At 62.1% G+C, this 26,588-nt stretch overlaps 9 protein-coding genes across 9 annotated transcripts; all 9 read right to left on the minus strand.

Annotated features, from left to right (window-relative positions):
- Positions 1–333: 333 nt before the first annotated feature.
- LMXM_26_0860 (putative RNA-editing complex protein MP100) lies at positions 334–3,294 on the minus strand (the record flags this gene model as incomplete). The annotated part of the gene is made up of 1 exon (XM_003876337.1): positions 334–3,294. The coding sequence occupies one exon, from the start codon at positions 3,292–3,294 to the stop codon at positions 334–336; it is 2,961 nt and encodes a 986-aa protein (XP_003876386.1).
- A 1,782-nt stretch (positions 3,295–5,076) lies between these two features.
- Positions 5,077–7,428, minus strand: LMXM_26_0870 (conserved hypothetical protein; the record flags this gene model as incomplete). Its single annotated transcript, XM_003876338.1, has 1 exon — positions 5,077–7,428. The coding sequence occupies one exon, from the start codon at positions 7,426–7,428 to the stop codon at positions 5,077–5,079; it is 2,352 nt and encodes a 783-aa protein (XP_003876387.1).
- Positions 7,429–9,090: 1,662 nt separating this feature from the next.
- On the minus strand, positions 9,091–9,540 carry LMXM_26_0880 (putative 40S ribosomal protein S16; the record flags this gene model as incomplete). Its single annotated transcript, XM_003876339.1, has 1 exon — positions 9,091–9,540. One exon carries the CDS (start codon positions 9,538–9,540, stop codon positions 9,091–9,093), a length of 450 nt encoding a protein of 149 aa, XP_003876388.1.
- Positions 9,541–10,662: 1,122 nt separating this feature from the next.
- On the minus strand, positions 10,663–11,112 carry LMXM_26_0890 (putative 40S ribosomal protein S16; the record flags this gene model as incomplete). Its single annotated transcript, XM_003876340.1, has 1 exon — positions 10,663–11,112. One exon carries the CDS (start codon positions 11,110–11,112, stop codon positions 10,663–10,665), a length of 450 nt encoding a protein of 149 aa, XP_003876389.1.
- A 1,226-nt stretch (positions 11,113–12,338) lies between these two features.
- LMXM_26_0900 (chaperone protein-like protein) lies at positions 12,339–15,173 on the minus strand (the record flags this gene model as incomplete). Its single annotated transcript, XM_003876341.1, has 1 exon — positions 12,339–15,173. The coding sequence occupies one exon, from the start codon at positions 15,171–15,173 to the stop codon at positions 12,339–12,341; it is 2,835 nt and encodes a 944-aa protein (XP_003876390.1).
- A 1,253-nt stretch (positions 15,174–16,426) lies between these two features.
- On the minus strand, positions 16,427–17,638 carry LMXM_26_0910 (conserved hypothetical protein; the record flags this gene model as incomplete). The annotated part of the gene is made up of 1 exon (XM_003876342.1): positions 16,427–17,638. One exon carries the CDS (start codon positions 17,636–17,638, stop codon positions 16,427–16,429), a length of 1,212 nt encoding a protein of 403 aa, XP_003876391.1.
- A 774-nt stretch (positions 17,639–18,412) lies between these two features.
- Positions 18,413–18,928, minus strand: LMXM_26_0920 (conserved hypothetical protein; the record flags this gene model as incomplete). The annotated part of the gene is made up of 1 exon (XM_003876343.1): positions 18,413–18,928. The coding sequence occupies one exon, from the start codon at positions 18,926–18,928 to the stop codon at positions 18,413–18,415; it is 516 nt and encodes a 171-aa protein (XP_003876392.1).
- A 1,117-nt stretch (positions 18,929–20,045) lies between these two features.
- LMXM_26_0930 (conserved hypothetical protein) lies at positions 20,046–22,115 on the minus strand (the record flags this gene model as incomplete). Its single annotated transcript, XM_003876344.1, has 1 exon — positions 20,046–22,115. The coding sequence occupies one exon, from the start codon at positions 22,113–22,115 to the stop codon at positions 20,046–20,048; it is 2,070 nt and encodes a 689-aa protein (XP_003876393.1).
- Positions 22,116–23,807: 1,692 nt separating this feature from the next.
- LMXM_26_0940 (conserved hypothetical protein) lies at positions 23,808–26,327 on the minus strand (the record flags this gene model as incomplete). The annotated part of the gene is made up of 1 exon (XM_003876345.1): positions 23,808–26,327. One exon carries the CDS (start codon positions 26,325–26,327, stop codon positions 23,808–23,810), a length of 2,520 nt encoding a protein of 839 aa, XP_003876394.1.
- Positions 26,328–26,588: the final 261 nt, after the last annotated feature.

A 26,588-nucleotide genomic window follows, 5' to 3' on the forward strand; every position in this document is an offset into this window, starting at 1 on the left:
AGGGCCACTGCTTTGGTACACACAACTGTTTCTCTCTTGGTGAGGGAAGGGGGGAGGAGGGAAGGGTTCCCTGCTAAGCGCAGCCCAACGCCAAACACAAACGGGGCTGCAGCGATACGGCACGAGGGATGCCCCCCCTCCGCCTCGTGCCTTCTTAACCCACAGGAGATGGAGCAGGGGGAGGGGAGAAGCAGAGACGAAGGACAGAGCGACCACACCCAAGCACAGGTAAGACACACACACACACATCAAACCAGCGCCCCCTCCCCCCGCTCCTCTCCCCTCTGGGCCACCACTGCAGACAGACACACACACGCACACGGAACATGCCGGTCACAGGACTTCGAACTGCATGCTGACGCCGTAGTGGTCAGACGGGAACAGATACGCCGGTGCTTCTTGATTGCCGTTTTCGGCATTGACGCTCCGGGTTCCCACTAGATGCGCCTCCACTGGCCTCAGCACGCCTCGGGTGAGGCCCGCGGCTGTGGCGGTACCTGTCCGGAGGAAAACCTTGTCCGAGCGGCCAAAGAAGATTTCTTCAATCTTCAGCTTGCAGAAGGTGTTCGACTCGTCCATTGTTTTCCCGTAGTCACCGGGGTGAATGATCGGCCAGCACTCCACGTACCGCGACTCCGGCGGCATGAGGAACTCGTTGCTCGGCCAGTCGTTGAAGTCACCCATCACGAGCGTGTCGCCATGCAGCTGCCGCGTCAGCGCATGCCGCAGAGCCTGATCCTGACCCGTGCGGGCCACCTCGTTCACCTTCACAAACGGCGCCAGCAAGTGCATGGAGCAAACGTTCACCACCCGCGGCAACGCTGCAAGTTTTCTGCTGCCGCTCTTTCCGGCTGAGCCGCCACCGCCGGTGCCACTGTCGTCGCTGTGGGCGGCGGCAGCACTCAAATCCAGCGTAGCCACAGGCATAAGGGAGACGTGGCCTGGCCACGCCGGCACATTCAGGTGTTTCAGCTGCTGCAGTGGCCACCGCCCGCCGCGGCGCACAAGTAGCAGCACGCCCCACGGATCCAAAATGGGGCTCTGCGGACTGCAGGACATGATGTACCGCTCGCGGCACCACGGCTGCGCAGCGAGATACTCAGCAAACGGCCGCTCCACTTCCTGCATCCCCACCACATCGGCGTCCTCGGCGTCGATGAGCTTTGCCAGGACAGGGTACCGCTTCGGGCTGCACCAGTCGATGCCCGGCATACCGAGTGGGGTAGGCTGGTTGCTGTACCGATCGAACATGACGTTCCATGTGAGCACCCTCAGCGTGGGCACCTCGGCCGCATCCGCGGAAGTCACAGTCGTGGCTGCCATGAATGAAGACGACGGCCTGTGGACATGCACATGCTCCGACGCTGTGAATACAGCGAAGTTGCGTGGCTGTGAGGTCCACGTTTGTGATTCGGCGTCATATACCACGGCGCCCTCCTTCGGCGTTTCCTGCTCCATGCCCATGCCAGGCAGCAGGCTGCGCGCGTGACGGACACCCTGCTGCCTTGCGACCACGCCCAAGTCCACGTATCGCATTGACCACACCTTGTTCTTCTCGTTGTGGCACCAGTGGTAGGACGGTGCCAGGCACAGAGACGGGTGCGGCCGATCAGCCGCTGCGCGCGCGAAGAAGTGCTGCAGTGAGCTGCGAAGCTCATGGAGGTTTGCCTGCACAGACGTGAGCGCCCGCGGCAGCTCCGACCGTAGCGCCGGCATCACTCCCGGCATGTAATCTGCTAGTAGCGGATCGAGGATGCCCGAATTCGAGGTGCTAAGGATGGTGTACTCGGCTGCCGTCAGCGGCTGCGCGGAGGACCAGAAAGGGTAGTACGCGGCCGTGCCGGGAGCGGTGGATGACGACGCGGCACTCACATCGGCAGCCGTCGTAGCGGATGGTGCGCACTTCGAGGTGTTGTAGCTCAGCTCACCGCCTGCGTCACTGGCGAAAGCGTAGCGCCCCCCGCGTTGGAGACAGCGGAGCAGAAAGCGGGTCCAATCCCCCACGGCGACCACGCTGGCGCGGACACCCGCGGCGCCGCTGCGGCCAAGGCTCCCCATCCTCACCTCCGCCTCCATGTAGGCCGGCACACGAGACCGACCGAGCATTTCACCATGGGAGAAGAGGTGATGAGAATTGAGCAGGTGGCTCAGATAGCTGCTGTGCAACATGTCCAGCGCGTTAGCGTCGCGCATCTGCTCCTCTGATGCACTGCCGCCTGAAGTGGAGAGCGGCATGGAGAAGGTCCTCAGCGGCGCCGTGTGTGGGCTCTCATCCTTCGCCGGCACGACAAGCGCCGCCAGCGACTGGACCGTTTCTGCCACGTCCTTTTCCGCCACGAAGAGTAGGTACAACGCCTGCACGTCAAGCACCAGGCCACCATTCAGCTGCTCGCGGAGGAGCTGAAAGATCGGTGCCCCGGCCGCCGCACCGGCGGTTGCTGCGGCTTCGCGGCGTCGAGTGTGGTATGCCTCCATGAGAACCGTGAAGTTCGAGCCAGACAGCGGCGAGAGGTCTGTTGTGGAGCAGCCGTGGCACAGCAGATACAGCAGCAGCGCATCTGTCCGCACTGCCGTGATGACCCGTGCATCGCCGGTCAGCAGGTCGTCGCCGAGCTGGAGCCACGTTAGGCAGTCGTTGAGCGACATGTGGCGCAAGTCGGACGATCCATGCACGATGTTCGTACCTTGAAAGTACGGCGTGAGAGCGAGCACGCTCATCCACAGCTCCCCTGCTCCGATGATGCAGAGAGACTTGGAGGTGTGCTGCGCCCCGTCGCGGCACGCCAAGTCGAGAGCCCATGCCGTCACCTTTCGCTCCACGGGGCCCTCCACGTTGACACCGGAGACGACCACCTCTCCGGGAATCAGCCCGCGCCCCAACGGCATCGTCTTGACTATGCGATCCTCCACCGCGCGCATGAGAACACCACCGGGGAGGCGCTGAATTTGCATGTCAAGTCGCCGTGTTGGCAATGTGGTGCGAAGCTTGTACGCCTTCGCCAACGTATCCGGGCCATCAAAGGCGAGGAGAAGAGAGTGACGGCACACCACGCGGCGCAGCATCTGCATGATGGCGTTGAGGACGTGCCGCGACGCCTCCTTATTTCGACGCTGCTCTGGTGACATGTTCTTTGTTATGCGCATGGCGCTGCCGACAAAGGCGTTCACGTCGACGGCAACATAGTCGTACTCGACCGGCTTCTTGGTGATGAGGAGCTGGTAGACATCAGCTAGCCGCGTCCCTTTCTGGAGGGAGGTGAGCCGACATGCGGTACGCGCCAGCACACCCCGCATCGGGGAAAAGAGACGGGGGAGGGGGAGACACACCCACACACACACACACACAGAGAGAGAGAGAGAGAAGTGGCGAGCAGCGGAGGCGTTGTAGGTGTACGTATGTGTGCCGTGAGTGCGTGCCACGAGGTGCGTCAAGTGACGTGTACGCGGGTGCGGGTGGGGAGGGGGGGGGGCAGTTGATCAACCACACGGTGTCCGTCTCTCCCTCTGTCTGTCTGTCTCTCCCGCTTGGTATTAAGCAACAAAGCAGACGCCCACACACACACACACACGCACGCACACACGCGCAAGAGTACCCCCTTCTCGGCGGCTAAATGTGTGGCACTGGCTCGCGTGTGCGTGCGGGGTAACAAAGAGGCGCAGGAAGGGGAGCGGAGTAAGATGTGCACGTGTGGATGGATGGAGGTAGAGAAGACATGGAGGAGGGGGAGGCGCGGCTGATGTTATAGGCCGGCCCCGCTTGTCTTGTCGGTCGTTGGAGCATTGCACCGCGGCGACTCATTTGACACGCGCTCCTCTCTATCTATCTCACCCGCCCTTCGTGTCTCGCCACTGCAGCCAACCCTGCAAGAGGCGGTGAGGCACACGGGAGGAGAGGGGGAGAAGGAGGCTCCTCCTCCCCCTCTCCTCCAGCAGCGAAAAGGGAAGGCCGCGCTCCTGTAAAGGTCGCTGCTGCCGTCCTCGTCGCGCTCTGTCGGTCCGTCCTTCAGTAGCGGTGTCGCAACGCACCACCGCCGCTTTGGTCATGTGCCGCCCCATTCCGTGCGTGTTCATCTTCGGAAAGCATCGGGAGAGCGGAAGGGGCGTGAGGGAGGGAGGGAGGGGAAGAGCAGGCAGTACGTGTTTTCATCTCTCTCCGGCACCCACCACTCTCTCCCTCCGGCTCCGTCACCCTCCTTCACGTATTTCAGTCATGTCTTATGGGTTGAGGGCACGGTGCTCACGGGAGTGCACCCACACAACCGCAGTGGACGAGGTGGGGAGGGGCCACATGCTAACGACGCTCTCTCCCTCCCTGTATGCCGGATGAGGGATCGCTCCAACAGCGACCTCGTTTCAAAACGCACCTCGCCAGCGGCACACATTGTAAGCGGGAGTGTCAGGAGCGGTGGCGCAGCGACACGTGCTGGTGTGTGTGGGGGGGGGGGCGACAGTCAATGGAAAAGGAGGCCACCTCTGCGCCAGCAGTGCTGCCGTCATATGCGCGCGGGTTCGTGAGGCGGAAGCGGCTGTGTGGCCGCGCCTCAACCCCGGACATCTGAGGATGCCTCCGTAAGATACACAGAGCCCCTGCCCGCACCGTCACACAGACGGTAACAGCGACGTCCCCTGCACGACTTCGCGGGTTCTGGCGTGAGTCACATCGCTGTGCACGCTTTTCGAAGACCCCAGCAACGACCTCTGCGTCATGGTCCATTCACCGAAACCGCTCGTAGACGTAGTCCTCCAGAAAGTACCAATGCTGCACCCCCTCCGCCACGGCGTCGTAGGGGTGCTCGAACGGCGGCGGTACCGTGCCATCTGGGACTGATGTAGCTTGCCGAGTGAAACGACGCATCCACTCCAGCAGCGATGCTTTCTAGCAAGCATTGCAGACGCGGACGGCGGCTCAGAGACCGTGGATAGCACGGCACAGGGCATTCAGCGCGTCCTTATCGGGCCTGCATATACACGCGCGCCTTTGTGTAGACACCAACGAGTAAGTGAATGGGGCGAAGACGGCAGGTGTGCCACCATCGCCAGTACCGCTAGCACGGCGCACTTCACTACACCGCTCGCTCACGAGGATGCGGTGGCGGCGGATGACACTGCGCCGTCGACAATGTCCGCCTCGCGCATGACTGAAGCTTGCTGCTCCCCTGTTGGCGATGCTCCTGACACTTCCACAACATGCTTTTCATCGCCATCGTTCGCTATTGTGTGCGCCTTCCCGTCCCCCTCACCTCCGGCACCGGCGTCGCCACCAGCCGACGTCTGCTGCGCTGGCCGCTTAGGTGTTTTCCTTCCCGCACTGCCGTCCGCCGCGGACGAGGAGTTCTTCAGCAAGTCGAAGAAAGTGCGCTCGCTTGTGTACTGCACCAGGAACCGCGAAAGCCGCTTACCGGCAACACTGGTGGCCAGCTGCGTCACCTCCAGAGGGTGCACCATCGTCGGGACCGCCACAGCAGCAACGGCAGTTGATGTCGGACTGCCAACGGCGCTGCTAAGTCCGCTCTTTGTGGTGTCCTTGTCGACGTTGGCATCGCCGTCTTCGTCTCCGTCCTTCGAGCGCGCACCACCGGTCTCCTCCTCCCCTCCGTCCTCGTCATCATCGGATTGCTTACCCTCCTCGCCGCCAGCGCCGCCAACCGCGGCCCCACCGTGGCCTTTTCGCCGGCGATTCGCTCCGGCCGCTGCCACGCGCTTTGCCGGCACGAGTGCGAGCGGCACCGCCGCCACGGCCGCCGGCAGCACTGGTCCGTCTCCGTACTGCACCTTCCAGCTCTCTTGCAGTAGGTGGGCCGCCTTGTGGTGCTCGCGAAGGGTGAGCGGGGGGCGCAGCGGCGGGTACGTGTACGCCGGCTCCTCGGCCGGAACAGGTGGCGCTTCCACCACCACTGCGACAGGAGAGACAACGGCGGTGTCACCCCTGATGACCGTGGTGCCCTCCGCCAATGACTCCGAAGACGGTGCTGCGGCAGCGGCCCCATCCTTCGTCTTGCGTGCCCGACGAGCGCGAGTCGGCTTCTCCTTCGTACCGTCAGCGGACGCACCGGGGCCGTCCCCAGATGTCTGCTTCGCCTCATTGTCAGCACGCAGACGCTTCCGACGGGGATTCCTGGCAGCAGCAGCCACGTTCCCTGCGTCGACAGCGCTGCCGTCGTCTTCTGCCCCGGTCACGATCACCGCCTTCACCTCACCGCCTGCGCCTGCCGCTGCGTGAGCCCCCAGGGGCTGCTTTGACACGCGTCGCCGAAGCTTGCGGGCTGCACCGGGCAGGTGAACCTCCCCTCGCTGGCGGTTCTCGCGCTGCACCGCCCCAGCGTGCGGCTTTCCTGTCGTGGCGCAGAACGGCGTGTCACCCGAACCGCAGTCCGGGCACACCACAGTAACGGCCACCGGTGCTGGCGCCACCGCCAGTGCACGCGCGGTCTCCAAACTTTTCTTGCTGGACGTGCGCCGCCGCTTTACCGGGGCAGCAGTCATGATGGCCGCCGTCTCTCCACCGATCGCGGCGATAGACTCTGGCGTGGCGGTAGCCTCGTCGAGGCCTTTCGGCCTGCGCGTCCGCCGCCTCTTCTCTGGGATTATCGCCGCTCCATCCGTCAAGGGCTGACTGCCAATGATGACTGTGGCGCTCACACCTGCCGTGGATGCCGCCGGTGATGCATCCTTGTCCACCGAAGCGCGACGGCTGGGATCAGTTCGTCTCTTGCTGGAGCGTGCGCTACTGTGTGCCTCGGCGGGTTGCTTGGAGGTGCTCTTCGGCGTTGGCGAGGTGGTGTGACGGGGCTGTGTCTTTGTCTGGGACTGGGACCGGGACTGGGACCGGGACCCATGAGAGGAGAGAAGACTCGTGCTGCGTGCGTCAAGTTCCGCCGCGACAGCTGTTACGGTCGAGGTCGCCCGTGCTGCAGCAGAAGCAGCGGCAGCGTCCAAAGCGGCTTGACCTCCTGGCAACGCTAACAGCTCATCGTGGACATCTTTCAAGTGCAGGCCATACAGTCGAATCCCGTTCACCTGCAACTTCGACTTGGGGTCAGCTGGCACTGGCAGTTGGGCTTGCCGGCCAGGGAAGTCCTTTACGGCATCCTCGAGCGCTTTGCGCCAGGCGGTCGTGGCGGACTTGCTGTCTGTGTATGTCTTGTCCGTGGGGGTGTCGCTGCGTGTAATAGTGAAGGTGGGCTGCCCACTCACCCAGCGGATGGTTGCTGTGAAGTACGGCTCATCCTTCAAAACCACCGCCGAGGTGGTGGACGGCGCCTTGTAGGCGAAAGTGACCTTTGGTGCCTGCGCTGCAGGCTGTTGCGAGGACGAGAAGACAGCGCGCTCCATCGTGTAGCCGTCCGGGTAAATGACCGGCTTTCCAAACATTACGCCATGGTGGGTCGAGGTTTGCACGACAGTGCCGATACATGTAATATTCAGCATCTTTCCCTTTCGCTCTCCCTCACACACACACACAGACCGCAGCTCCTTTTACTGCGGAAAACTGTCGCCCGTGTACACTGGCGCTCGGTGCACTTTTGTGTTCTGTATCCTGGAAGCAACCCTGCACAGGCCGAGGGATGCGACGTCGGCGTGTTGGTGCGTTGGTACGCGGGTATTTCAGACTCTGTGCGGTGTTCTATGCGTGTATGTGTGTGTGTGTGTGTGTGTGTGCCAAGGCCAATCAGCGCGCCACGGGCTAATTCACCAAGAGACAGATGGTGAGTGCTGAGATGAGCAAGTCCAATCGTGTCTTCGTCACAGCGCTGACCGTCTTGCACACCCTTGAGGAGTTCTGTGCTCTCCCTCCCTGGATGTGCGTGCGCCTCCCTCGCTTCGTGCGCGGGCGTTGTGTGCGTGGTGATCGGGAAGCAACCAAGACGAACAACGGCACCACTGTGGGCCGCCGTCACGCGCAAAGGAAAAGCGGAGGCGCAAAGATCAAGCGAGCTGAGAGAGATACGGAGAGAGAAAAAGATGTGTGCGCGTGGGTGTGGAGTGGAAGGAAGAGGAGGGGAGGGGAGGGGGAGGCCAAGGCAGCATCAACGATTAGCATGGGACGTTGCAGGGGGTCACCGTAGGCGCAGAGCGACCAGTGTGTGTCCACGGCACACCCACGCAGAGATGCCCGCACACACACACAGACATACAGGAGCGCCGCGCGAGCGAAGGGCTAGCATGGGGAAGGTCCACATATGTGCAGCCCGCACCCTTTCTGCACGTGTTGCTTCGTTGTCCCAAGTCTCCCTTGGCCACGGCACACGCGCATCCGCGTCCGCCATCCTACTCTTCTCGACACATCTCAACAAGAAGACAGGGAGGATCGGGGCGGGCGAGTGCCTGAGTGCAGCCGTGTGCGTGCGCGTTCTCCCCTGCTGGCATCCGTGCTGTGACCTCTTCGGTGGATGTTGGTGTTTTTGGCGTTTTCAAATGAGGAAATAAAGAAAACAAAGAGCCAGAGAGACCACGGGGAGAGGACGACGCTGGGCGACGGAAGAGGGGAGGGTGGGGGGAGAGAGGGCGGGAGGGAGAGGTGCTCCAGCACACAAACGGTGCGCGTGGTACGCAGCCACAGACACACACACACACACACACTTGCTTGCATACCCGCTCATACACCGCGACACGCGGTACAACGACCACTGTCCACCACCACTCGGTCGAGGTATATGGATGCACGTATGTGTGTGCCGTACACTGGACGGTTCTCACGCCGAGCACACCTCTCACCGTGTCTCCATCCCCGTCTCCCCCCTTCCCCTCCATCTTTCCTTGTCTTCGCAGAAAGTGACGGCAGCTCACCGACAGTCCTTCGATGCTCACCCACAGAGGGAGGAAGAGGTGCCTGCGCGCGCACGGCGCACGGCGCTCTAGTGTCCACATAGCTGCCACACACGTGCGCAAAACACCAACAATGGCGAGGGCTTGATGCACGCATGTGAGGGCTGAAACTGCGCGAGTGACTGCGGACTTCGTGTGTGTGCCCGCGTCAGTGGCGATGCGTTGTGCCCTGTCCGTGCAGCATCGACGGATCCGCCGCACACGGGCAAGCAGCCAGACACGTGCACATGCGCACGCACATGCAGCCCCCAGACGCACACGAGCTTACCGGTAGGACTTGGTGAAGCGCGTGCGGGCAGAGTGGCGACCCCACTTCTTCGGCTCGCAGCGGCGGGGATCGGCGATCAGCAGGAACTTGTCGTACGCCAGGAACTTGTCCTTCAGCGCGGCCTTCTCCACCTCGTTGTGGTACTTCTGAAAGAACGCAACGAGGCCCTTCGCGATCGCCTGGCGCGCGGCGTACGCCTGCGACACCTGACCACCACCGTGCACCGCCACGTCGATGCGCAGCCGCGAGTAGTACTTGGATCCCACCACGGTGATGGCCTCCATGATCTTCGCGCGCAGCGTATCGGGCAGGATCTGCTGCAGCGGCACACCGTTCACCTTGATGTTGCACTGGGCAGCCTTGGTGACCGTGGCCACGGCGATTGCCGTCTTCTTCTTGCCGAAGGTCTGCACCTGCTTCAGCGCGTAGCTCTTGTCAGCGGGCATGATGGGCCGAAAGCGAAAATATCTGAGTTGGAGAGATGCCCATGTGCATGTTCGCGCGTTCGTGTGGGCGAGTACGAGCACGCCCGGCAAGAGATGCAGAGAAAGGCAAGGAGACGATCGCGGTGGTCGCGTGAATCGATGGCGGAGGCGGGAGGAGAGGCATGCGAAGAAGTGATACAGGCGGGTCAGCAGTCCGCAGCGCGAGGGAAAGAGGCATCAGAATAACGTGGGGAGAGGCAGCCGGGCTACGTGACGTGGGGGGAGGGGGTGGGCGGGGCGTGCAGCCTCCCCACACACAGCCCGTGGCAGTAACTAGAGGGAAGCGCGTGAGCCGGAGAGGTGCAGAGGGACGGGGCGGGAAAGCACCACGAGTCTTCTAGATCATGATCAGTGAGGGACGAATGCCGCCGCGCACCACCGCCGCTAAACTCCCACACCTCCAGCTCACACACACCCTCTCTGCTTGCCTCCTCCACAGCCGTCTCTCTCACCGCCACCGCGTCCCCATACACCTATCCGCTGCCCACCGCGGCACAACCGCCGAAGAGGGGAGCAACACGACTAATGAAAGGGATGGCGCATGCTGCACGGAGCCACTGACGTCTAGGCCAGCGCACGCCTCCGTCGCAGATACACACACACACACACGTGCATCACGCGCGTAGGCGCATGTGTGTGGGGGGGGGGCTTTATAGACGGCTGTATGATGTGTTCATGTGCGGACCAAAAATGATGCCAGGGAAAGGAAAATAAAAGAGAGGCCACACGTAGCCGGCCGACTGACGGTCTGCGAGTGGCACCCAGTTGACCGTCTGTGCGAAGATGGGGTGCGGAGCGGTGCATCCGGCTCACGGCTTACAGGACACGGATCCGATGACACACGCACGCGTTCGCGCAGCACAGACGCATAGAAAAGCCCAGTCATGATGGCTACCATGCACGTGCGCCCTCCACAGCCTACGGAGCGTGCGGGGTGCACGTGTGTGCAGGTGTTTGTGTGCCCGCGTCAGTGGCGATGCGTTGTGCCCTGTCCGTGCAGCATCGACGGATCCGCCGCACACGGGCAAGCAGTCAGACACGTGCACATGCGCACGCACATGCAGCCCCCAGACGCACACGAGCTTACCGGTAGGACTTGGTGAAGCGCGTGCGGGCAGAGTGGCGACCCCACTTCTTCGGCTCGCAGCGGCGGGGATCGGCGATCAGCAGGAACTTGTCGTACGCCAGGAACTTGTCCTTCAGCGCGGCCTTCTCCACCTCGTTGTGGTACTTCTGAAAGAACGCAACGAGGCCCTTCGCGATCGCCTGGCGCGCGGCGTACGCCTGCGACACCTGACCACCACCGTGCACCGCCACGTCGATGCGCAGCCGCGAGTAGTACTTGGATCCCACCACGGTGATGGCCTCCATGATCTTCGCGCGCAGCGTATCGGGCAGGATCTGCTGCAGCGGCACACCGTTCACCTTGATGTTGCACTGGGCAGCCTTGGTGACCGTGGCCACGGCGATTGCCGTCTTCTTCTTGCCGAAGGTCTGCACCTGCTTCAGCGCGTAGCTCTTGTCAGCGGGCATGATGGGCCGATGCTTTCACTCTAACCGGGGTGACTGCACGATGAATGCGCACACACGGGAAGGAGTGAGCGAAGGAAGAGAAGGGAGTGTTGGTCGCGGCGGTGTGTGTTAGTGCGCGCCAGCACGGGGAGCGGATACACGGGTGGGAGTGTGTCGCATAGGCGCATCGGCAATGAAAAGACGGCGAGACAACAGAGAGCGAGGGAGGGAAGAGGGAAGAGGTAGATGAGGACCAAGCGATGGGCAAGAGAAGCGTCCGAGGAGAAAGGGTGCCTCGCCCCAACCAGCACACACACACACGCACGCACCGCTCACCAGCCCCTTCCCCGACGCCTGCATCGAGTCATTGGCTTCAAATCCGAGAACGAGCGTGGGTCAGAGAAGCAGGGTGAGGTCGAAAGCAAGGGCATGTAGCGTACAAGGCGCAGCGACGGCCACGGAGATGCGAGCTAGAGCGAGTGCCTTGGACGACGCCGTTGCTGCCCGTTTCCCTCCACCTGATGAGGTTCAAGCACCTCAGCAGCAGTGGTGGCTTCCTCAACGCCTCACCCCCCGTGCACATCTCCTCGCTACAATTACACCGAATTGTTTGTACAACACCTCAACGTACGTCTGCCTGCACACGTCTGGTGTGCCAGAAACGCATCACCGTGCATCCGCATGCGTCATCCATCATTACCCGGCCAACACCTCGGCGGGAAAAAGGACGAGAGCACACGCACACACGCAGAGAGAGTGAGTGAGTGACGTGTACAACAACTCGCAAGCGGAGTGGGGAGAGGAGAGAGAGGGGGGACACCCTCGTGCGTAAAAAGAAAACGCCTTTTGTTTGTCGGTCCTCACAGCAACACCCGCATGCAGGCTCACATACGCGGCAGTCGGTCCTCCGCCGCCCGCCCCGCACCCCGCATCGGCGTCGGCCGCAGGGCCGACGCCGTTGCTCAGTTGGTGCGTCCTTCGCCCCCTGCGACACGGTGACTGGCTGACTGAGGCACGCAGAGGGAAAGAGGGACAAAGGGAAAAGAAACGGAGGCGCACACAACGAGAGAGGCACAGAGGTGTGTGTGTGTGTGTGTGTGGGTGTGCGTGTGTGGGTGCGCCATTCTCAGACTTGCCCATAGCAGTCCCCCAACACACCTGTCAGAGCACAGGCGGAGCCAATGTGCTCCCCCTCACTCCCTTGCCGCTCCCTCTTCCCACCCGTGCCCCTTTCCATCTCTCTCCCCTCAACGAAACAGGCGAGCCGACATCTCCTTCTGTCGCTCCTGCATCAGCCTCTCCTCCTCCTTCGCCTGCTCCACCGCTGTCTGCGCCGCGGCGTCCAGGTCGGCCTGCAGCTGTGCCATATCCACCGCCCCCTCCGTGATGGTCATGGTCTGCAGGTCAACCGCCACGTCTCTCTTCGCGATGTGCTCGGCGGACGGCGGATCGTCGACAGGGTAGTGCGTCTGCAGGGCCACCTTCATCTCGATCATCGTCATGGGCCGGAGCAGGTCCCTCAATGGCACTGGCTCGCCCACAACTTCGCCTGCGTCAACGGCGGCCTTCACCTCCGTCCACGAACCCTGCTCACCTGGCGGCGCTGGCGGCTCATGCCACGCCCGTTCCTCGACCTGAGCCTGCAGGAACGAATTGCGGGCAGACTCGGACACCTCGACATCCGCGTTCATCAGCGCTGGATGCCCCGCCTCGACAAGCTCCTGGGCGGCGCTGGAGGCTGCTGGCAGGGGGGCACGGCGGCGCAGAATCTTGGGGCCTGCCGCTGTGTTCGGCGCCGCGCCACTCGCCTGTGTCTCTGTGTCTCTGGTAGCCGACGGCTTCTCCACTGTTTTTGCCGCGGCGTGTTCCGTGCAGTCGTCGCTGGTCTCGTTGTCATCCCCCTTCGCCGCCGCCGTACCGGACACGCCGCGCAGCGTCCGCGCAAGTGTCTTGGAGAAGTCAATGGTGCCTGCCTTCGTCAGGCCTGCCACGTTGTCCGTCGCGAGTCCATCCAGCTCGTTCAGCGCCTCCTGCAGCTCCTTCACAACACGCAGCAGCTCCTCCTCGTGGTCGTGAAAGTTGTGCACCATGTACTGCCAGAACTTCAGCTGCTCACTGAGCTGCATAATCCGCTTTTCCTGCATGCCCTGCTTGCGATTTGAGTCGGCCGTGACTCGGCGCATGACAAAGTTCGCCTCGCTCTCGGCCCGCTCGAGCAGCAGTCGACGTGCGCACGTGGCCTCGAACTCCACCAGCTCCTTCGCGTAGTTCGCGATCTCATCATCAGAGAGCCCCTTGGCACGACCGCGCCATCGCGTGCCAATCGCGTTAGGGTTCACGGTGCTCGTCATGAGCTTGAGATAGCGCCACAGCCGGCGGACGATGCCGCCGCCCTCGCGCAGTGACTGCACCGTGCCACTGACGAAGCGGGTGTTGGCTGTGAGCTCCGGAAAGCTGCCCTGCAGCATCCCACCACGGATGCCGGCACCGAGCGCGACGGCGTAGTCAGCCGGGCACGTGTCCTCCTGCACCACCTTCTTCCCGAAGTACTCCTCGAGCAGGTGGCGGATGGGCGGGTCACGGGTCATGGCGCCGACCAGCAGGATGTTGTCGATGTCCGCAGCGGTGTAGCCGGTGTGCTTGAACAGCTTCTCGATGCACTGCAGGCAGCGGACGCGCAGCGGGCGGGTGAGGGTGACATACTCCTCATGCGTGAGGGTCGCCTCCAGCGGCACAATGTCGCGCAGCTTGTCGGAAAAGTGGAAGGCGCGGTTGTAGCCGTAGTAGGTCTCGGTGGAGTGGGTGAAGTGTATCTTCGCCTTCTCCGCCTCTAGGATTAAGTTTCGGAAGGCCGCGACGCCTTGGCCAACGTTGCCCTCCTCTTCTTCAATCGGCACGCGCCACTTGCTCTCGAACTGCTTGGCGAAGTGCTGGGAGAGAACCGTGTCCCAGTCATTGCCTCCCAGCATGGGGTCCCCGTGTGTGGCGACGAGGTTGAACATTTGCCGGTAGCGGTCGTGCTCCATGATGGCACAGTCGAGTGTGCCGCCACCCAGGTCAAAGACGAGAGAGCGCACGTAGCGCTTGTTGCCGTATGCGTCCGCTTCAGGAGTAGAGGACGAGGACGCGGCCGCCACCGCCTCGGGGTTGCCACCGCTACTGCTCGCTTGCGCTGCGGAGGCAGCGGTAGCGGTGGCAGATCCAGGTGGACTGACCGCCGCACGTCGCTGCCCATCCCTCTCCTCGCGCTTGAGCTCTTCCAGCACCGTGTACGCCAGGCACGCGGCCGACGGCTCGTCAATGATCTCCAGCACGTCAAAGCCCGCACAGAGCGCCGCGTCTTCGGTGGCCACCTTTTGTTGCGGTGTAAAGTACGCCGGCACGCTTACCACGGCCAGCTGCACTTCCTCGCCCAAGAACTTCTCAGCTTCGCTCTTCAGGTAGCGCAGGAACATGGCAATGATGTGCACAACTGTGTACGTGCGCCCCATGATCTCCACCGCCACCTCGCCCTTCTCGTTCACCGTCAAAATGTTTGTCTTGGACAAGTTCGATTGCACGCGACCAAGCTCGCCAAAGCCGCGACCGATGAGCCGCTTGCCACTGCAGAGTGTCGCGCTGGCGCTCGTGCGCGCACAGGCGCGTGCCTCCTCGCCGAACATGCGAATCTGGTGATTCTTGTCGAAGGTGATGGCCGTCGGGTACACCCACGACCCCGTTGGCGACGGGATGATCTTCGGCCGCCTCGTTGCGGTGTCAATGTAGCAGATACAGCTGTTTGTGGTGCCGAGGTCGATGCCGATCACCCGCCCGCCTCCCCGCTTCTCCCAGGTGTCCTCCTTGACGACATAGTAGCGGCTACGCGTGTCCTCCTCCAGCTTTCGGCGCCTCTCCGCTTCCATCTTGATTGCGTTCTGGTAGCTCACCGTCTTTCCCGGGCGGTTCGGCAAGCGGGACGACGGCCCGACCGAGCTGTTGGCACCGGGAACCCCCATCCCTGGTGGCATCCCCGGCATTCCGCCCATGCTTGGAGTGCCCATTTGCAGCAGTGCGGTGCTGCGACGAAAGATGTGGCGGTGCATGATGGTGTATGCGTGCGTGCGTGTATGTGTAGGCTTCCTCGGCTTCTGCACGCTCTCCCTCACTCCCTAGGAAGGAGTACGATGGGCTAGGGTGGCGAGGGGATGTATGGCCGCTACCTGGAGTGTAAGCTACAGCGGATGAGTCGTGGCGAAAGCAAGCAGTGCAAAAGGTATGCATGAAGCAACAACAAGACAAGCAGCACTAACAGACATGTGACGGAGCGGTGGGGCGGGCAGGAGACGATATAGCGAAAGCTCAACGCTGTGAATTGGCGATTCTGTTGGTGGAGTGACAGCGGGCGATGAGTGCGCTGCTCACAGCCAGTTACGGGGACGGGGGGAGGAGGAGGGCAGCAGACGACTGAGAAAGAAGGTCTTTGCTTGTAGGAATACAAATGTGTGCCTGCCCGTCTTTTAACTTGTGTGCGTGCACGTGTGTACGTGGTGAAGCGCCTCCCCACCCATACACGCACAAAGAAGAAAGGCGAGAGAGAGAAGGCATGCGCACGAGTGAGTAGCAGAGGAAGACGTACCGGCGGACATGGCTGTGCGTGCGCTTGTACTCGCAGTAGAAAAGGCGGGGGAGTGGGGAAGGGCCATGAGAGCACGTGCAGCGGGCGGTGCGGCATGAGGCGAGAGGCAGAGGAATAGATGCCGAGTAGCGCCACGCCACGGCGCCATTCTTGCACCCCACCCCCACCCCAGCTTCTAGCCACTTGGCGCCGTTGCCCATCTCCCCCTCCCCCCGATGAAACCCCCGACGCCAACACTCCTACGCCCGGGAGTCGGCACCTCTGTCACATCCCTCCCCCTTCACCGCCTTGCACAAAGAGTGGGAGACAGCACTGATCTTCACACACACACGTATACAGGAAAGCGTGATGAAACTTTCGCCACCCCTGGCTCACACAACGCCTTCATGCGCGCACGCGCACACGTGCGGCCATTTCTCTGCCCGTTGCTCCCAACGCCAAGTGCTGTGATATTTTCATCTTTTCCTGTGTGTGTGTGTGTGTGTGCAGCAACACATACGCGCATACCGTGCAGCTCCGCCGTGTTGATAACTCGGTCGTTGGCTGCAGATGCAGAGGGGGGGGCGAAGGGAGCTCAGTATGAGTGGGCAGAGCACACAAGGGAAGGCACACGTACACAGAGAATGACAACGGTCTGCGTATGGGCAATCGGTATAATGCCGCTCTCTCGCCCCTCGAGCCAACAATGGCTGCGGCCTTCTCCCGCCACACCCGTCCTCCCTAATCTGAGTCGCTGTGAGTGAGCCTATGCAGTCGCTTCTTCAGCCGCGTCTTGTGGCTTGACTCGACGTGCGGCCGCTGAACGAGTATCGGGAGCAAGGTGGCCTCAACCAGCGGCAGCAGGAATAGAAGACGGCCGTAGCCCATCTCCTCCAAGAGAAACTCCACAAGCCGCACAGCCAGGCGCAGAAAGCCAATGTCGAGAAGGCTGCGCAGCACACGTGGAACACCCGACTCGTAAAAGTTGAAGGAGTGGTAAGTGGGAGGTGGTGGTGGGAGAGCGCGTCGTGCTTGATGAGCGCTGTTGCCCTTGACGTCGTTGCCGTCGACATGGCTGCACGGCCCTGCAGCAGTTGGGCCTGTGGCGAGCTCGGTAGTTGCGGCGGCGGCGGTGGACGTCCGGTAGAGCTCCAGCAGCGCGTACCGCTCCTGCCAGGCACGATGGCGGTCCAGCAGGCCACGCTCCTCCTCGTGCACGCGCCATCCGAAGAAGCGGAGCAGTACCACATAGCTGTAGTAGACGCGATCCATCAGTCCAGGTTCTCGGACAATGGCGAGATCGCTCTCCAGTAGGGGGCGGCGGAGCAGCAGCTCGTACAACTCGGAGGCAGAGCAGGAACTCTCAACAGGTGATGATGCCTCTTCCCCAGCGCCGGAAAAGCTTTGCCGCACGTGTGAGCTACACTTGCCGCTGCTGTTGTCTCGACCAGAACACGAGACGGCGGGGTCAGTCGCGTCCGCCTCGTCACCCCAGCGGCAACAAGGGAAGAGCAACGGTAGTAGTACGTGCCAGTGGAGGCGCAGAAACTCAAGCCCGTGAGACGACGCCAGCTGCACAGCGTAGCTCTCGTCCGCCACATCGCCGAGCCCGTTCACGGCTGCTGGGGGGAGAAGTGTCTGATGAAGGCCGACCACCGAGAGTGGCGAGCCGCGAGACAGAGGCGACGAGCTGCCGAAAGGTAGCTCGGCTGGCGTCGAGGATTCCGGAGAAGAGAGAGCTTTGTCCCCGTTGCTACCATCGATACTTGAGATGGCGTCGTCGAAGACAGGATCCGTTAGCTGAGTGAGGCTCCACATGCCACGGTAGAAGCGAACACTGGGGTGGTGCTCCGAAGCGTCCACTCGACGCTGCCCGTCTCCCTCCGCCGTCTCCTCTGCAGCTAAGGCCTCGCAGCAGTGCTGCTCCTGCTGCTGCCGATGATGTGCCTCCATGCGCTGCGCAGTGTACTGGTGCGAATGCGGCGCAGGAAGCAGTAGCGGCCGGCGTACACAGCGAACTAGGGAGAGAGAAGGCACAAAGAGGTGAAGGAAAGCAGAGGGTATGAGAGTAGAGAGGGAGGAGAGCAGGGCACTAGCAACAGCCGCAGCATCACAAGCCAGTACCCGTGGGAAGCAGCCCAGTGGCAGACAGCACACCTGCGCCTATGTGTGCGCGTGTGCCACAGTGGGAGAGCGGTGGAGAGGAGACAGAAAAAGGTCGGTGGACGGGGGGGCGGGGGCGGGGAAGTACTAGGCGATAGACAAGGGGTAATCATGCCCCTCTCTCGCACAAGCTCAGGTACGTGCATGCACACGCCGACGAACGTCGTTGAAGTGCACCTCCTGTGATCAAGATATCGGTCATAGTGTGCGCGTCGTAGGCGTGCGTATATCTCTGTCGAGCTCCCCATACGGAGAGAGGAAGGGAAGAAGGTGAGCAACGGTGAGGCTTATCAGATTACGCGGAGTCAGACGTGCGCACGCGCAGAAACGTGCGGGGGCGTGTGCGTGAAGGGAGATGCGGTGGCCTCAAACACCAAGGTCTCAAAGGACGGAGGTGCGAGGTACAGGGGTGGGAGACGTGCTCCAGAGGGAAGGAAAAAGGAGAGGTGGGGAGGGGGCATCGTGAAGGAGGAGTGCGCAGTGCGCCTTATCGAGACGAGCACGGGAAGGTTGGCCGAGGCGACGCGTAAGACGCGTTAGCGCTGTCCCGACCCCCCCTTCCTTTCAGTCATCCTGGCGCCGATGTGGATGCAGCTGAGGCAGCTGCACAACTGGCCGCGCTACGGGAGCGCCACGGTAGCGCCCACGAAAGAGCTCTGTGTCGCCGTAGGGGGAGGGAAGGGTGTTCAGTGGCTGCGGAGCACAGTCCAGTGCGGCACCGGTCTTCCACTGAAAACCAAACTGCACAATGTCCTTGAGCAGACGGCGCTCCTCGTAACTGCGCACGTCGGCGATGGTGCCTACAAGCTTCTGGTTCACGAAGAGAAGCGGGAGGGCCGGTGTGCCGGCTTTGGTGATGAGCTGCTCGCGCAGCGAGATGGCGTGGATGTGGTGGTCGAGCTCCACGACCTTGAGACGGGTGGCATACCAGGATAAGTAGTGGCGCATGTGACCCGTGTCGATTACTTGAGAGCCAACCGTGAAGACAATTGCCCAATAGCGTTTTAGGTACTCATCGAGGCTGCTGGACAGGAACGGCCGAAATCGCGCATCGGCGCCGCGGAGGCCGTGTGGGCACATCTCTGCGGTGGTGGAAACGGAGGAGTGGCCAACGGCGTGCTGCTGAAGCGCCTGCTTTGCACCCTTCACAAGCCAAGCCCACCCAGAGGGCCGCACAAACACGCTTCCCCCGCTGTGTGCACAGGTGCGCCGGTGCCCCCTCGCCTCTGTTCTCGTTTTGAGACGATGTGCGTCGCGACTGGGTTCCTCCCTCTGCCCGGCTGCTGCCATCCGTCCGAAGCGCACAGGCACACAGAGGCATGCAGACACGCACAAGACGCAGAGAGAGGGAGAGAGATGGAAGAGGGGGAGGGGGAGGGGGCAAAGTGATGCACATTGCGAGAGAGAAGAGGAGGGCACAGTGCAGAACGCACTTACGCTATATATGATACGAGTAAGCACCACCCCAGCATGCGCGGTGCCACCGTCGCCGTGGTGAGAGTGACCCTTGACGATGGCTGTGGGGGAAGGCGAGGAGAGGAGGAAGAGGGCAGGCGACCTCTGGGAAGGGAGGAGGGCTGCTTAGGCGCGTCCCCACCCGCGTGTGTGGGCGTGAGCGATAGAGACGAAGAGAAAGAGCAGATGGCGGCTCCGTACAAAGGAACGGTTGCTACATCACTGCACTGTCCTCGCTCGCCTACCCCGCGACCATCGCCATATTGTGCAACGCGGGTGAAACGTTGGAGCCCCGTCTCTCAGCCACTTTTGTTTGGGGGAGGGGGGGCGAGTGCGTCGCGGGGTTTGCACCCTGCCCTTCCACCGCCTCACCTGTATCCCCGTGCTCACGCACAGACCCGCTTCCTTACCTCTCTCTCTCGCTCGCTCGCGCGACCATCTTTTTCCCTGTAGGGTGACTACTTCTGGTCTGTGATATACACCGCCGCACACACACATACACACACACGTGAGGAGAGGAGCATCGAGAGAGAGACACGCGCTGAAGCCCTTGCGCACTTCGTCGAAAGACAACGCCGCCGCCGCCTCCGCCGCCCCCCTCCCCCTTCTTTCTCTCGCTGCCTCTCTCTTGCCGCTACAGCAAACTTCATGGCGTGCGTTTCCGCATGCGCACAGGTGCACAGAGAGACGCACACGCGCACCAGAGGGTGGGTGCTCGTTGTTTGCCTCCCCGTCCCTGTCCTTAGAGGACCCCCTCCCTCGGTTTCGGCAAACTGCTCTTGGTGATGGAGGCCACCGTGTGAAGGTCGCGCTTGTCGAGGCCCATCTCCAATGCCAGCTGACGCGTTCGCAGCGGGATAAACTGATTGTCCACGCTGACCTCGCGCATCATGGGTCCGCAGGAGAGCCGGTGGCCCTCCCAGTGCCGCCACTCCACCGGCCTGCCGCAGTCCAGGCAGAGCACAACTTGATGCTTCTCCCTGTGCGGCCCCAGCAGCTCGAGGGACACGGTCTGGTTGCAATCGATGCACCAGCGCACCGAGTGCACGCACGTTGCCCAATGCTCGAAGAAAGAGTCGGTCGGCACGAACTGCTTGCAGTTGCGGCACCACTGCTCTTTGGCGGTGCTGATCGGCTTGCCGCTGATCTTGTGGTAGTAGATGCGTGTTGGCTCGTGCACCATCCCATCAAGATTGGCGAAGTCCGACGTGTTTCGAATCGTGAAGTCCGCGAAGCTGCGCTGGTGCGCGAGGAGGTTGCCGAGGTCGTTCGTGTCCGCCATGCGGCGCCCGTTGAGGTTGACAAAGAACGCGTGGGGATAGGTTAGTATGTTCATCGGGCAGATACGCTTGCGTGGGAACACGGGGAACTGCTGCAGTTCGTATCGGATCTCTGGGTAGAAGGGGTGGTAGCACACCACCCGCATGCGGGGAATGTCAACGGTGCGGTGCTCACGAGGGAAGTGGATGGACAAGAAGTGGGGCCCCACCTGCATCACCTCGCCAACCGCGCCGCCAGGCACGCCGTAATGCTCCTGGCCATCGAGGAGGAGGTGCACCCGGCTACCAACGTCGACGCTGAGGGAGTCGACCAGTCCGACCGACGTCGCTGAGGAAGAGTGTACAAGCATGTTCACGAGGAAGTTCCCCATCTCTGTCCGCTTGAGTTGGCGGTAGCGCAGCGGCATCTCCTTCACGGCGGGCTGGCGAGGAAAGCGGAGCATCATGCGGGTGGCGACGAACGAGTTGGACGTCATGTCGTCGTTTAGCAGCGCCAGCGCAGAGGAAGAGGACGTAAGTGACGCCTGGCCTGCGACGGGATCGTTGACCTCCCCCTCGTCATCCTTTGTCGCCTCGAGCGCCCCCTCCGACACGTCGGGCGAGTCGGCAGTCGCTGCCTCGCCCGGAAAGCTGGTCCACTGAGCGATGCTCATGACGTCCTCCTCCTCGATGTCACCCTCTTCGTCTTCGTCTCCCCTTGCTGTCGCGGTGCCCTTCTCTGCTTCCGTCGTGGAGCTCGACCAGGAGAAGAGCCGCGACTCCGGCTTCTCCTTCATCGACAGCTCTTCCAGCTCCTTCATCTGCGGCAGCGTCAGTGCACCATAGAACGCCAGCTCGGTCAAGCGCCGCAGCTCCTTCTCCTTCTGCACGTGGGACTTGTGCAGAAGCGTCTGCAACGGAAATAGCGCCTCCCACTGCTCCAGTTGGAAGAGGTAGCCGCCGGTGTCGCTGGTGGGGTGGACGGGCAGCCGCCAAAAGTCGGCCGCGGCATACACACGCAGCCCGCCGAACGGCGTGCTCGGCTGCCCACGCAACCGCCGCGCCACCCCGTCCATCGAGAGCAGCACCGTCGGCTGCACAAGCTCGAGCGCATCGAGTATCAGCACATCGATGTTGCAGAGGCTTGGAAGGCTGCTTGCAAAGGTAGACTCGACAAGGCGCACATGCCGCTCCAGGGTGCCTTCCAACTGCTCCTGTGAGGGCAGCTCGTCGCGGCTAACACGCATCCCGATGAAAAAGTTGATCAGATACCCATCCAGCCGCGCCGCCCGCTGGTTGTCTGCGGAAACAAAGGCCACCCGCTGCCCCTTCTTTTCGCACTGGAGGCCTATCGCCTTCAGCAGGTTCAGCTTGCCGGTGCCGTGGTGGCCACAGAAGAGCACGTTGCATGCAGCATGCCGCGCCTCCCTCGCCTTCGCTTGCGTTGATGCGGCGCCAATGTGGTGCAGGCGGCGAAAGTCGCCGACAAACCCAGCCGTATCCACCTCGCGGACGAGGTGGGCAAAGAAACGCGAGAGACTGCGCTGAAGCATGGCTCACGCGCGCAGACACACCCATCCACCCACACACACAAAGATCACAGGCTGGCACACGTTATCGTGCACCCGTGGCAACAGCAGGAAAGGTAGGTACTGTGAAAGGGAGCAGGGAGACCGTGAAGGATACAGTCCCAGAATGCCCCACCTCCCCCTCCGCCTTCACTCTGTGTCTTTCCTCTCTCTATGAGGGGAAGGGGTAGGGCGGAGACGGGAAAGTGCGTGGTTTACGAGCCCAAGACAGATGAATCTGTGTCCGTCAGAGGGAGGGAGAGGGGGAAGGGGCGAACAATACAACAACGCGGCTGGTGAAGGCAAACGACATCAACGGAGTTTTCCGTTTCGCTTTCCCTTCGTCGGCTTCAGTGTCTGTGATGAGGAAGACGAAAAGTCGCGCGGGTGTGTGTGCGTCGGCGTGAGAAAGCCTAACGAGTCATGTACAACAACGCCGCGCGCCCCTCAACCGGATCTCCTCCGCAGCTGGGCGTAGACACCCACAGGCGCAACGGCAGCCAGAGGGAATCACGGCTTTGTGCTCCGCTCTCCTGTCCTTTGTGCTTGCCCAAGAGACCTCTCTCTCCAAGTGTCTTGCCTGGTGTATGTGTGTGTGGGGGGAGGGAGGGAGGAGACACCGAAGGGGAGGAGCAAGTGGGTAGTCAACTACTCTTGCGGGGACGACTGTGTGGAGGGGGAGGGGAAGATGAAGGTGAGGGTGAAGGTGTGTAGGAGAGGGAGTATGGGAAGCATAGAGGGTAAGCGGGGCGGCATACGCCACATGCGACAGCGAGGGAAAGGGGGGAGAGGTGCGGCAAGGGAGCAAAGGGAAGAAGATGGCGCACCAGAAGAGGCACACACACACACTCCTGGATCTGCGAGAGAGAAGAGGTGTACCGTATGCGGTGGAACATGCGAGACTGCGCCGTGGTGCCATCGCCTCTCAGAGCACCGTACAACATACTCAAGCACACATACACATGCGTGTGCCGTTTCTTCGTGAGGAAGAGGGAAGGGGTTGGCGGCTCTCGCTCGGCTCACCTTCCCTCCCCCACCCCGCCTCTGAGCCTTCGATGGCTGCGCGTGTATGATGCCCCCGACGCAACTACTCGCGCCAGTTAAGAGGTGCAAAGCTCAATAAGCATGTGAACACGCATCCACGTATTCCGCTGCGAGCCGCGCCACGTTGGTCTTGGCACCCGTCCATGGAACCGCGAGCATGTGTGCCATCAGCCGAGGCTCTCGTCCGTCTTGTTCCTCTTCGCCCATGAGACAACCAACTACACGCACAACGTGATATGCAGCCGACGAGTGGCACACATACACACGTGGGTGAACAAACCACGTACACGCACACTCCACAAGGCAAGCGGTAGCTACGCGCAGAGGATTTGGGGGCAGCACCGATAACCTTCGCCGCAGGTGCTCGATGGGGAAGCCGTGGGAGAGGAGAGGGGAGGGGGGCGACAACATGGAGGTCTACCATTGCACACCTTGCAGCGCTCCTGCCGCCCAGGGTGAGGCGCGCGCTGGAGCTCCACGTGTGCCGGAGTCAGGGACCGACTCTCCAGAGAGGTGACCTTTTTTTTTCCGCCTCGGGCATGGCCCTCGCCGTCATTGGCCATTTTCTCGGTCAAACACATACACACGCTTAGGTACGCAGGGAGACACAGAGGGATAGGGGGAGGGGGGCACTCAAGACTTGATGAGGTGCTCTCGCTGCGGCAGCTCGACTTCCTCGTCATCCTTGAACACCGCCATGTGCTTGCGCTTGCGAAACCAGTACACAATCTTCAGACTCTGGAGCTCTGGCGTGTACGGATCAGGGTTGCAGAAACCGACCAGTGAGCTCTTCGTGCCTGCGGGAAGCGTCAGCGCCGAGTCACGCACCAGGTTCTGTATCGCGATAGTGACGTCGATGGACAGCGGGATGGCGTCACTGCGGATTGAGCTGTGCCGCGCCTCCATGTCAGCCTCGGCCTCCGACGAAGCCTTAGCGGTGCCGCAGCACCGCATCCACCCTTGGACGAGACGCTGCACTACATGAGCCATAATCTGCGACGGCCACCACCCGGACGGCGAGCGATTCACCGCCGGTGGCATGATCTCGGCGAACTGAGGCTCAATCACACCGTAGCGAGCGTTGATAATAACAAGGCCACCCTTCCGCTCTTCCTTCGCGCGGCTCATCAACACCAGGCTCTCGAGGGCAAGCTGTTCCATACGAGCCCTCTCTCGCGCCACGTCCATCTCCGTAATGTGCAGCTTACGCTGCTCGGTGTAGTACCGGATCGCCTTGGCGCGGGCGTAGGGTCGGTAGAGCATTGATCCAACGCGGTACAGCGTCAGTGGCGCGGACAGCCACATGAGCGCGTGGCTCACCTTGGGTGAGATAAAGACAATGATGGGGACGGAGATGCGGTGGCGGCCGCGGGCGTACAGGATGGACACCTGATTCACAACGGCGAACTGCGCACTTCGCACGATGAAGAACGGTGGTGCGATGGGACTGACAGCATAGGGCACGACTGCCGTGAAGGCCAGGCCGTACCGCTGCGTCTTTGAAGGCAAGTACCAGGCCTCAATGCCAAAGGTCGACTGCCCAGCGAGCGGTGAGCAGTTCACGGAGTACTGCATCTGGCCGTACACAGGCGGGTGCTTGGGGTCCTTTGTGTCCACGCCCAGCACGACCTTCTTGCCGGTGAAGGCGGTGACGTACATGTTGTGGAACGCCATGTAGGTGCTGAGGCCCTGCTGCACATCCTCCGTGAAGTCGTTGAAGCTGGAGCGGAAGTAGCCGTGCTCGGTGAGCGACATGGCCAACACATTCTCCAGCTCCGCCGTCGCCGACATCTTGCGCGTTAGGGTGAGCTCCAGCTTCTGCAGTAGCGCCGAGTTCGTCAATAGAGTGAGCTTCGTCTTGAGCGTCCACAGCGGGTTCAGGGCACGCGCCTGCATGACGCACCACTTCAGCCCATGCACGGCCATGCGCAGCGACGTTTCATACGTACGCACATCGTCGGGGCGGTACTCCGCCGCGGTAGTGAGGCTTGTAGTTGTCTTCTGCATCCGTGAGGTGCTGTCCGTGCGGAAGGTGACGGAGAGCCGCGGCGCGATGAGATGCTGGAAGGAGCTTCGGAACGTCATGGACTTGGGCACGACGGCAAACATGAGCGCTTGCGACACGGGCATGCGGCGCAGTCGCGGCGCCGCTCGAGGCACGGCACCACCGCTGCCGCCGGAGAGAGACGGTGCAGGCGCCTCCCCAGCGACCAGCCCACGCATGCGCTGTCGGAGTTGCTGCTGCACCTCCTGGTTCGGAATTAGCACAATTTGACGCTGGCCATTGATGATGACTTCCTTGGCCGTGAGTTGTGCCTGCACCGCGGCAGCCGAGGCAGGGGGAGCGCATTCCTCAGCCTCGCTGGCCGCAGTGGAATTCGCCGGCGGTGTCGCGCTCTGCAGTGGTGCTGCTGCAGGAGCGGGTGATGATGGAGCTGCTGTGGCGGCGTCGCCAGCAGGGAAGGAAGTGGTGGCAGACGCGGTCATGGGTCGCGTCGCCGTCCGCTGCTCGTGGAGCGATGATGGGGCGGGCTGAGGCTGCTCAGACGGTGGCTTTTCATCTTCGGAGCCGTCTCTGCCTCCGTAGTTGCTTGACTCAGCGTCGTCGCCGTCCTCGATGGGGCTGCTGCTGCTGCTGTCATTGCTCTCGCTTGGCCCTGAGAAGCTGAACAAGTGGGCGGTGGAGAAGCTCACCGTTGTCTGCGAGGTAGCCGAGAGCATCTGTGCGGTGCGCAGCAGCTGCGCTTCTCTGTCGAGGGACAAGACGTAGTTCAAGATGTCCTCGCGCCGGTAAAGCCCGGCTGGGACGAGGGCCAACCGCTGGATCCCCGTGTCGCCGCCTGCGTCATACGCAGCGCGCTGCCGCTCGTCGGACAGCACTACGTAGGCGTCCTGCAGCTCTTGGAAGCGCTCGTTCATCAAGTTCTGCACCGTGTCGTCTTGACTCGAGTGCTTGTCCGTATGATAGCGCTGACTGAGGAACAGAAACGCACGGCGTATATCCTGCTGCGTTGCCTTTGGAGAAACGCCGAGGCGGGCGTAGTATCCGGACGGGTCTGCTGCCGGAGCACGGACGCTGTCCAAGCCGCTGCCGTCGGTCCCATCATCGTCGCGCAGCAGCTTGGCCGCGCGAATTGTGTCCTCGTCGTCCATGTGTGTATGTCGTCCCCTCCTACAGTAACGGTGCTTCAAGAGGGAGAAAGAAGGCCGCGAGGATGGGGCGATGTGACGGCGGCGTAGCGAGTCACACACAACGAGCCACAGCGTGTGTAGCGGAGAGGGAGAAGGAGAGGGAGAGAGTGAGCAGGAGAAAGAGAGACGACATGGGAGAGAGGGGCAGCGAGCAAGGGAGTCGGGGAAGGGAAGAGGGTGTGGGGTGGCTCGGTGCTGCTTTAGCAGGCATCTAACCGCGAC

The sequence above is a fragment of the Leishmania mexicana genome, chromosome 26, assembly GCF_000234665.1.
Source record: "Leishmania mexicana MHOM/GT/2001/U1103 complete genome, chromosome 26".
Taxonomy (NCBI): domain Eukaryota; phylum Euglenozoa; class Kinetoplastea; order Trypanosomatida; family Trypanosomatidae; genus Leishmania; species Leishmania mexicana.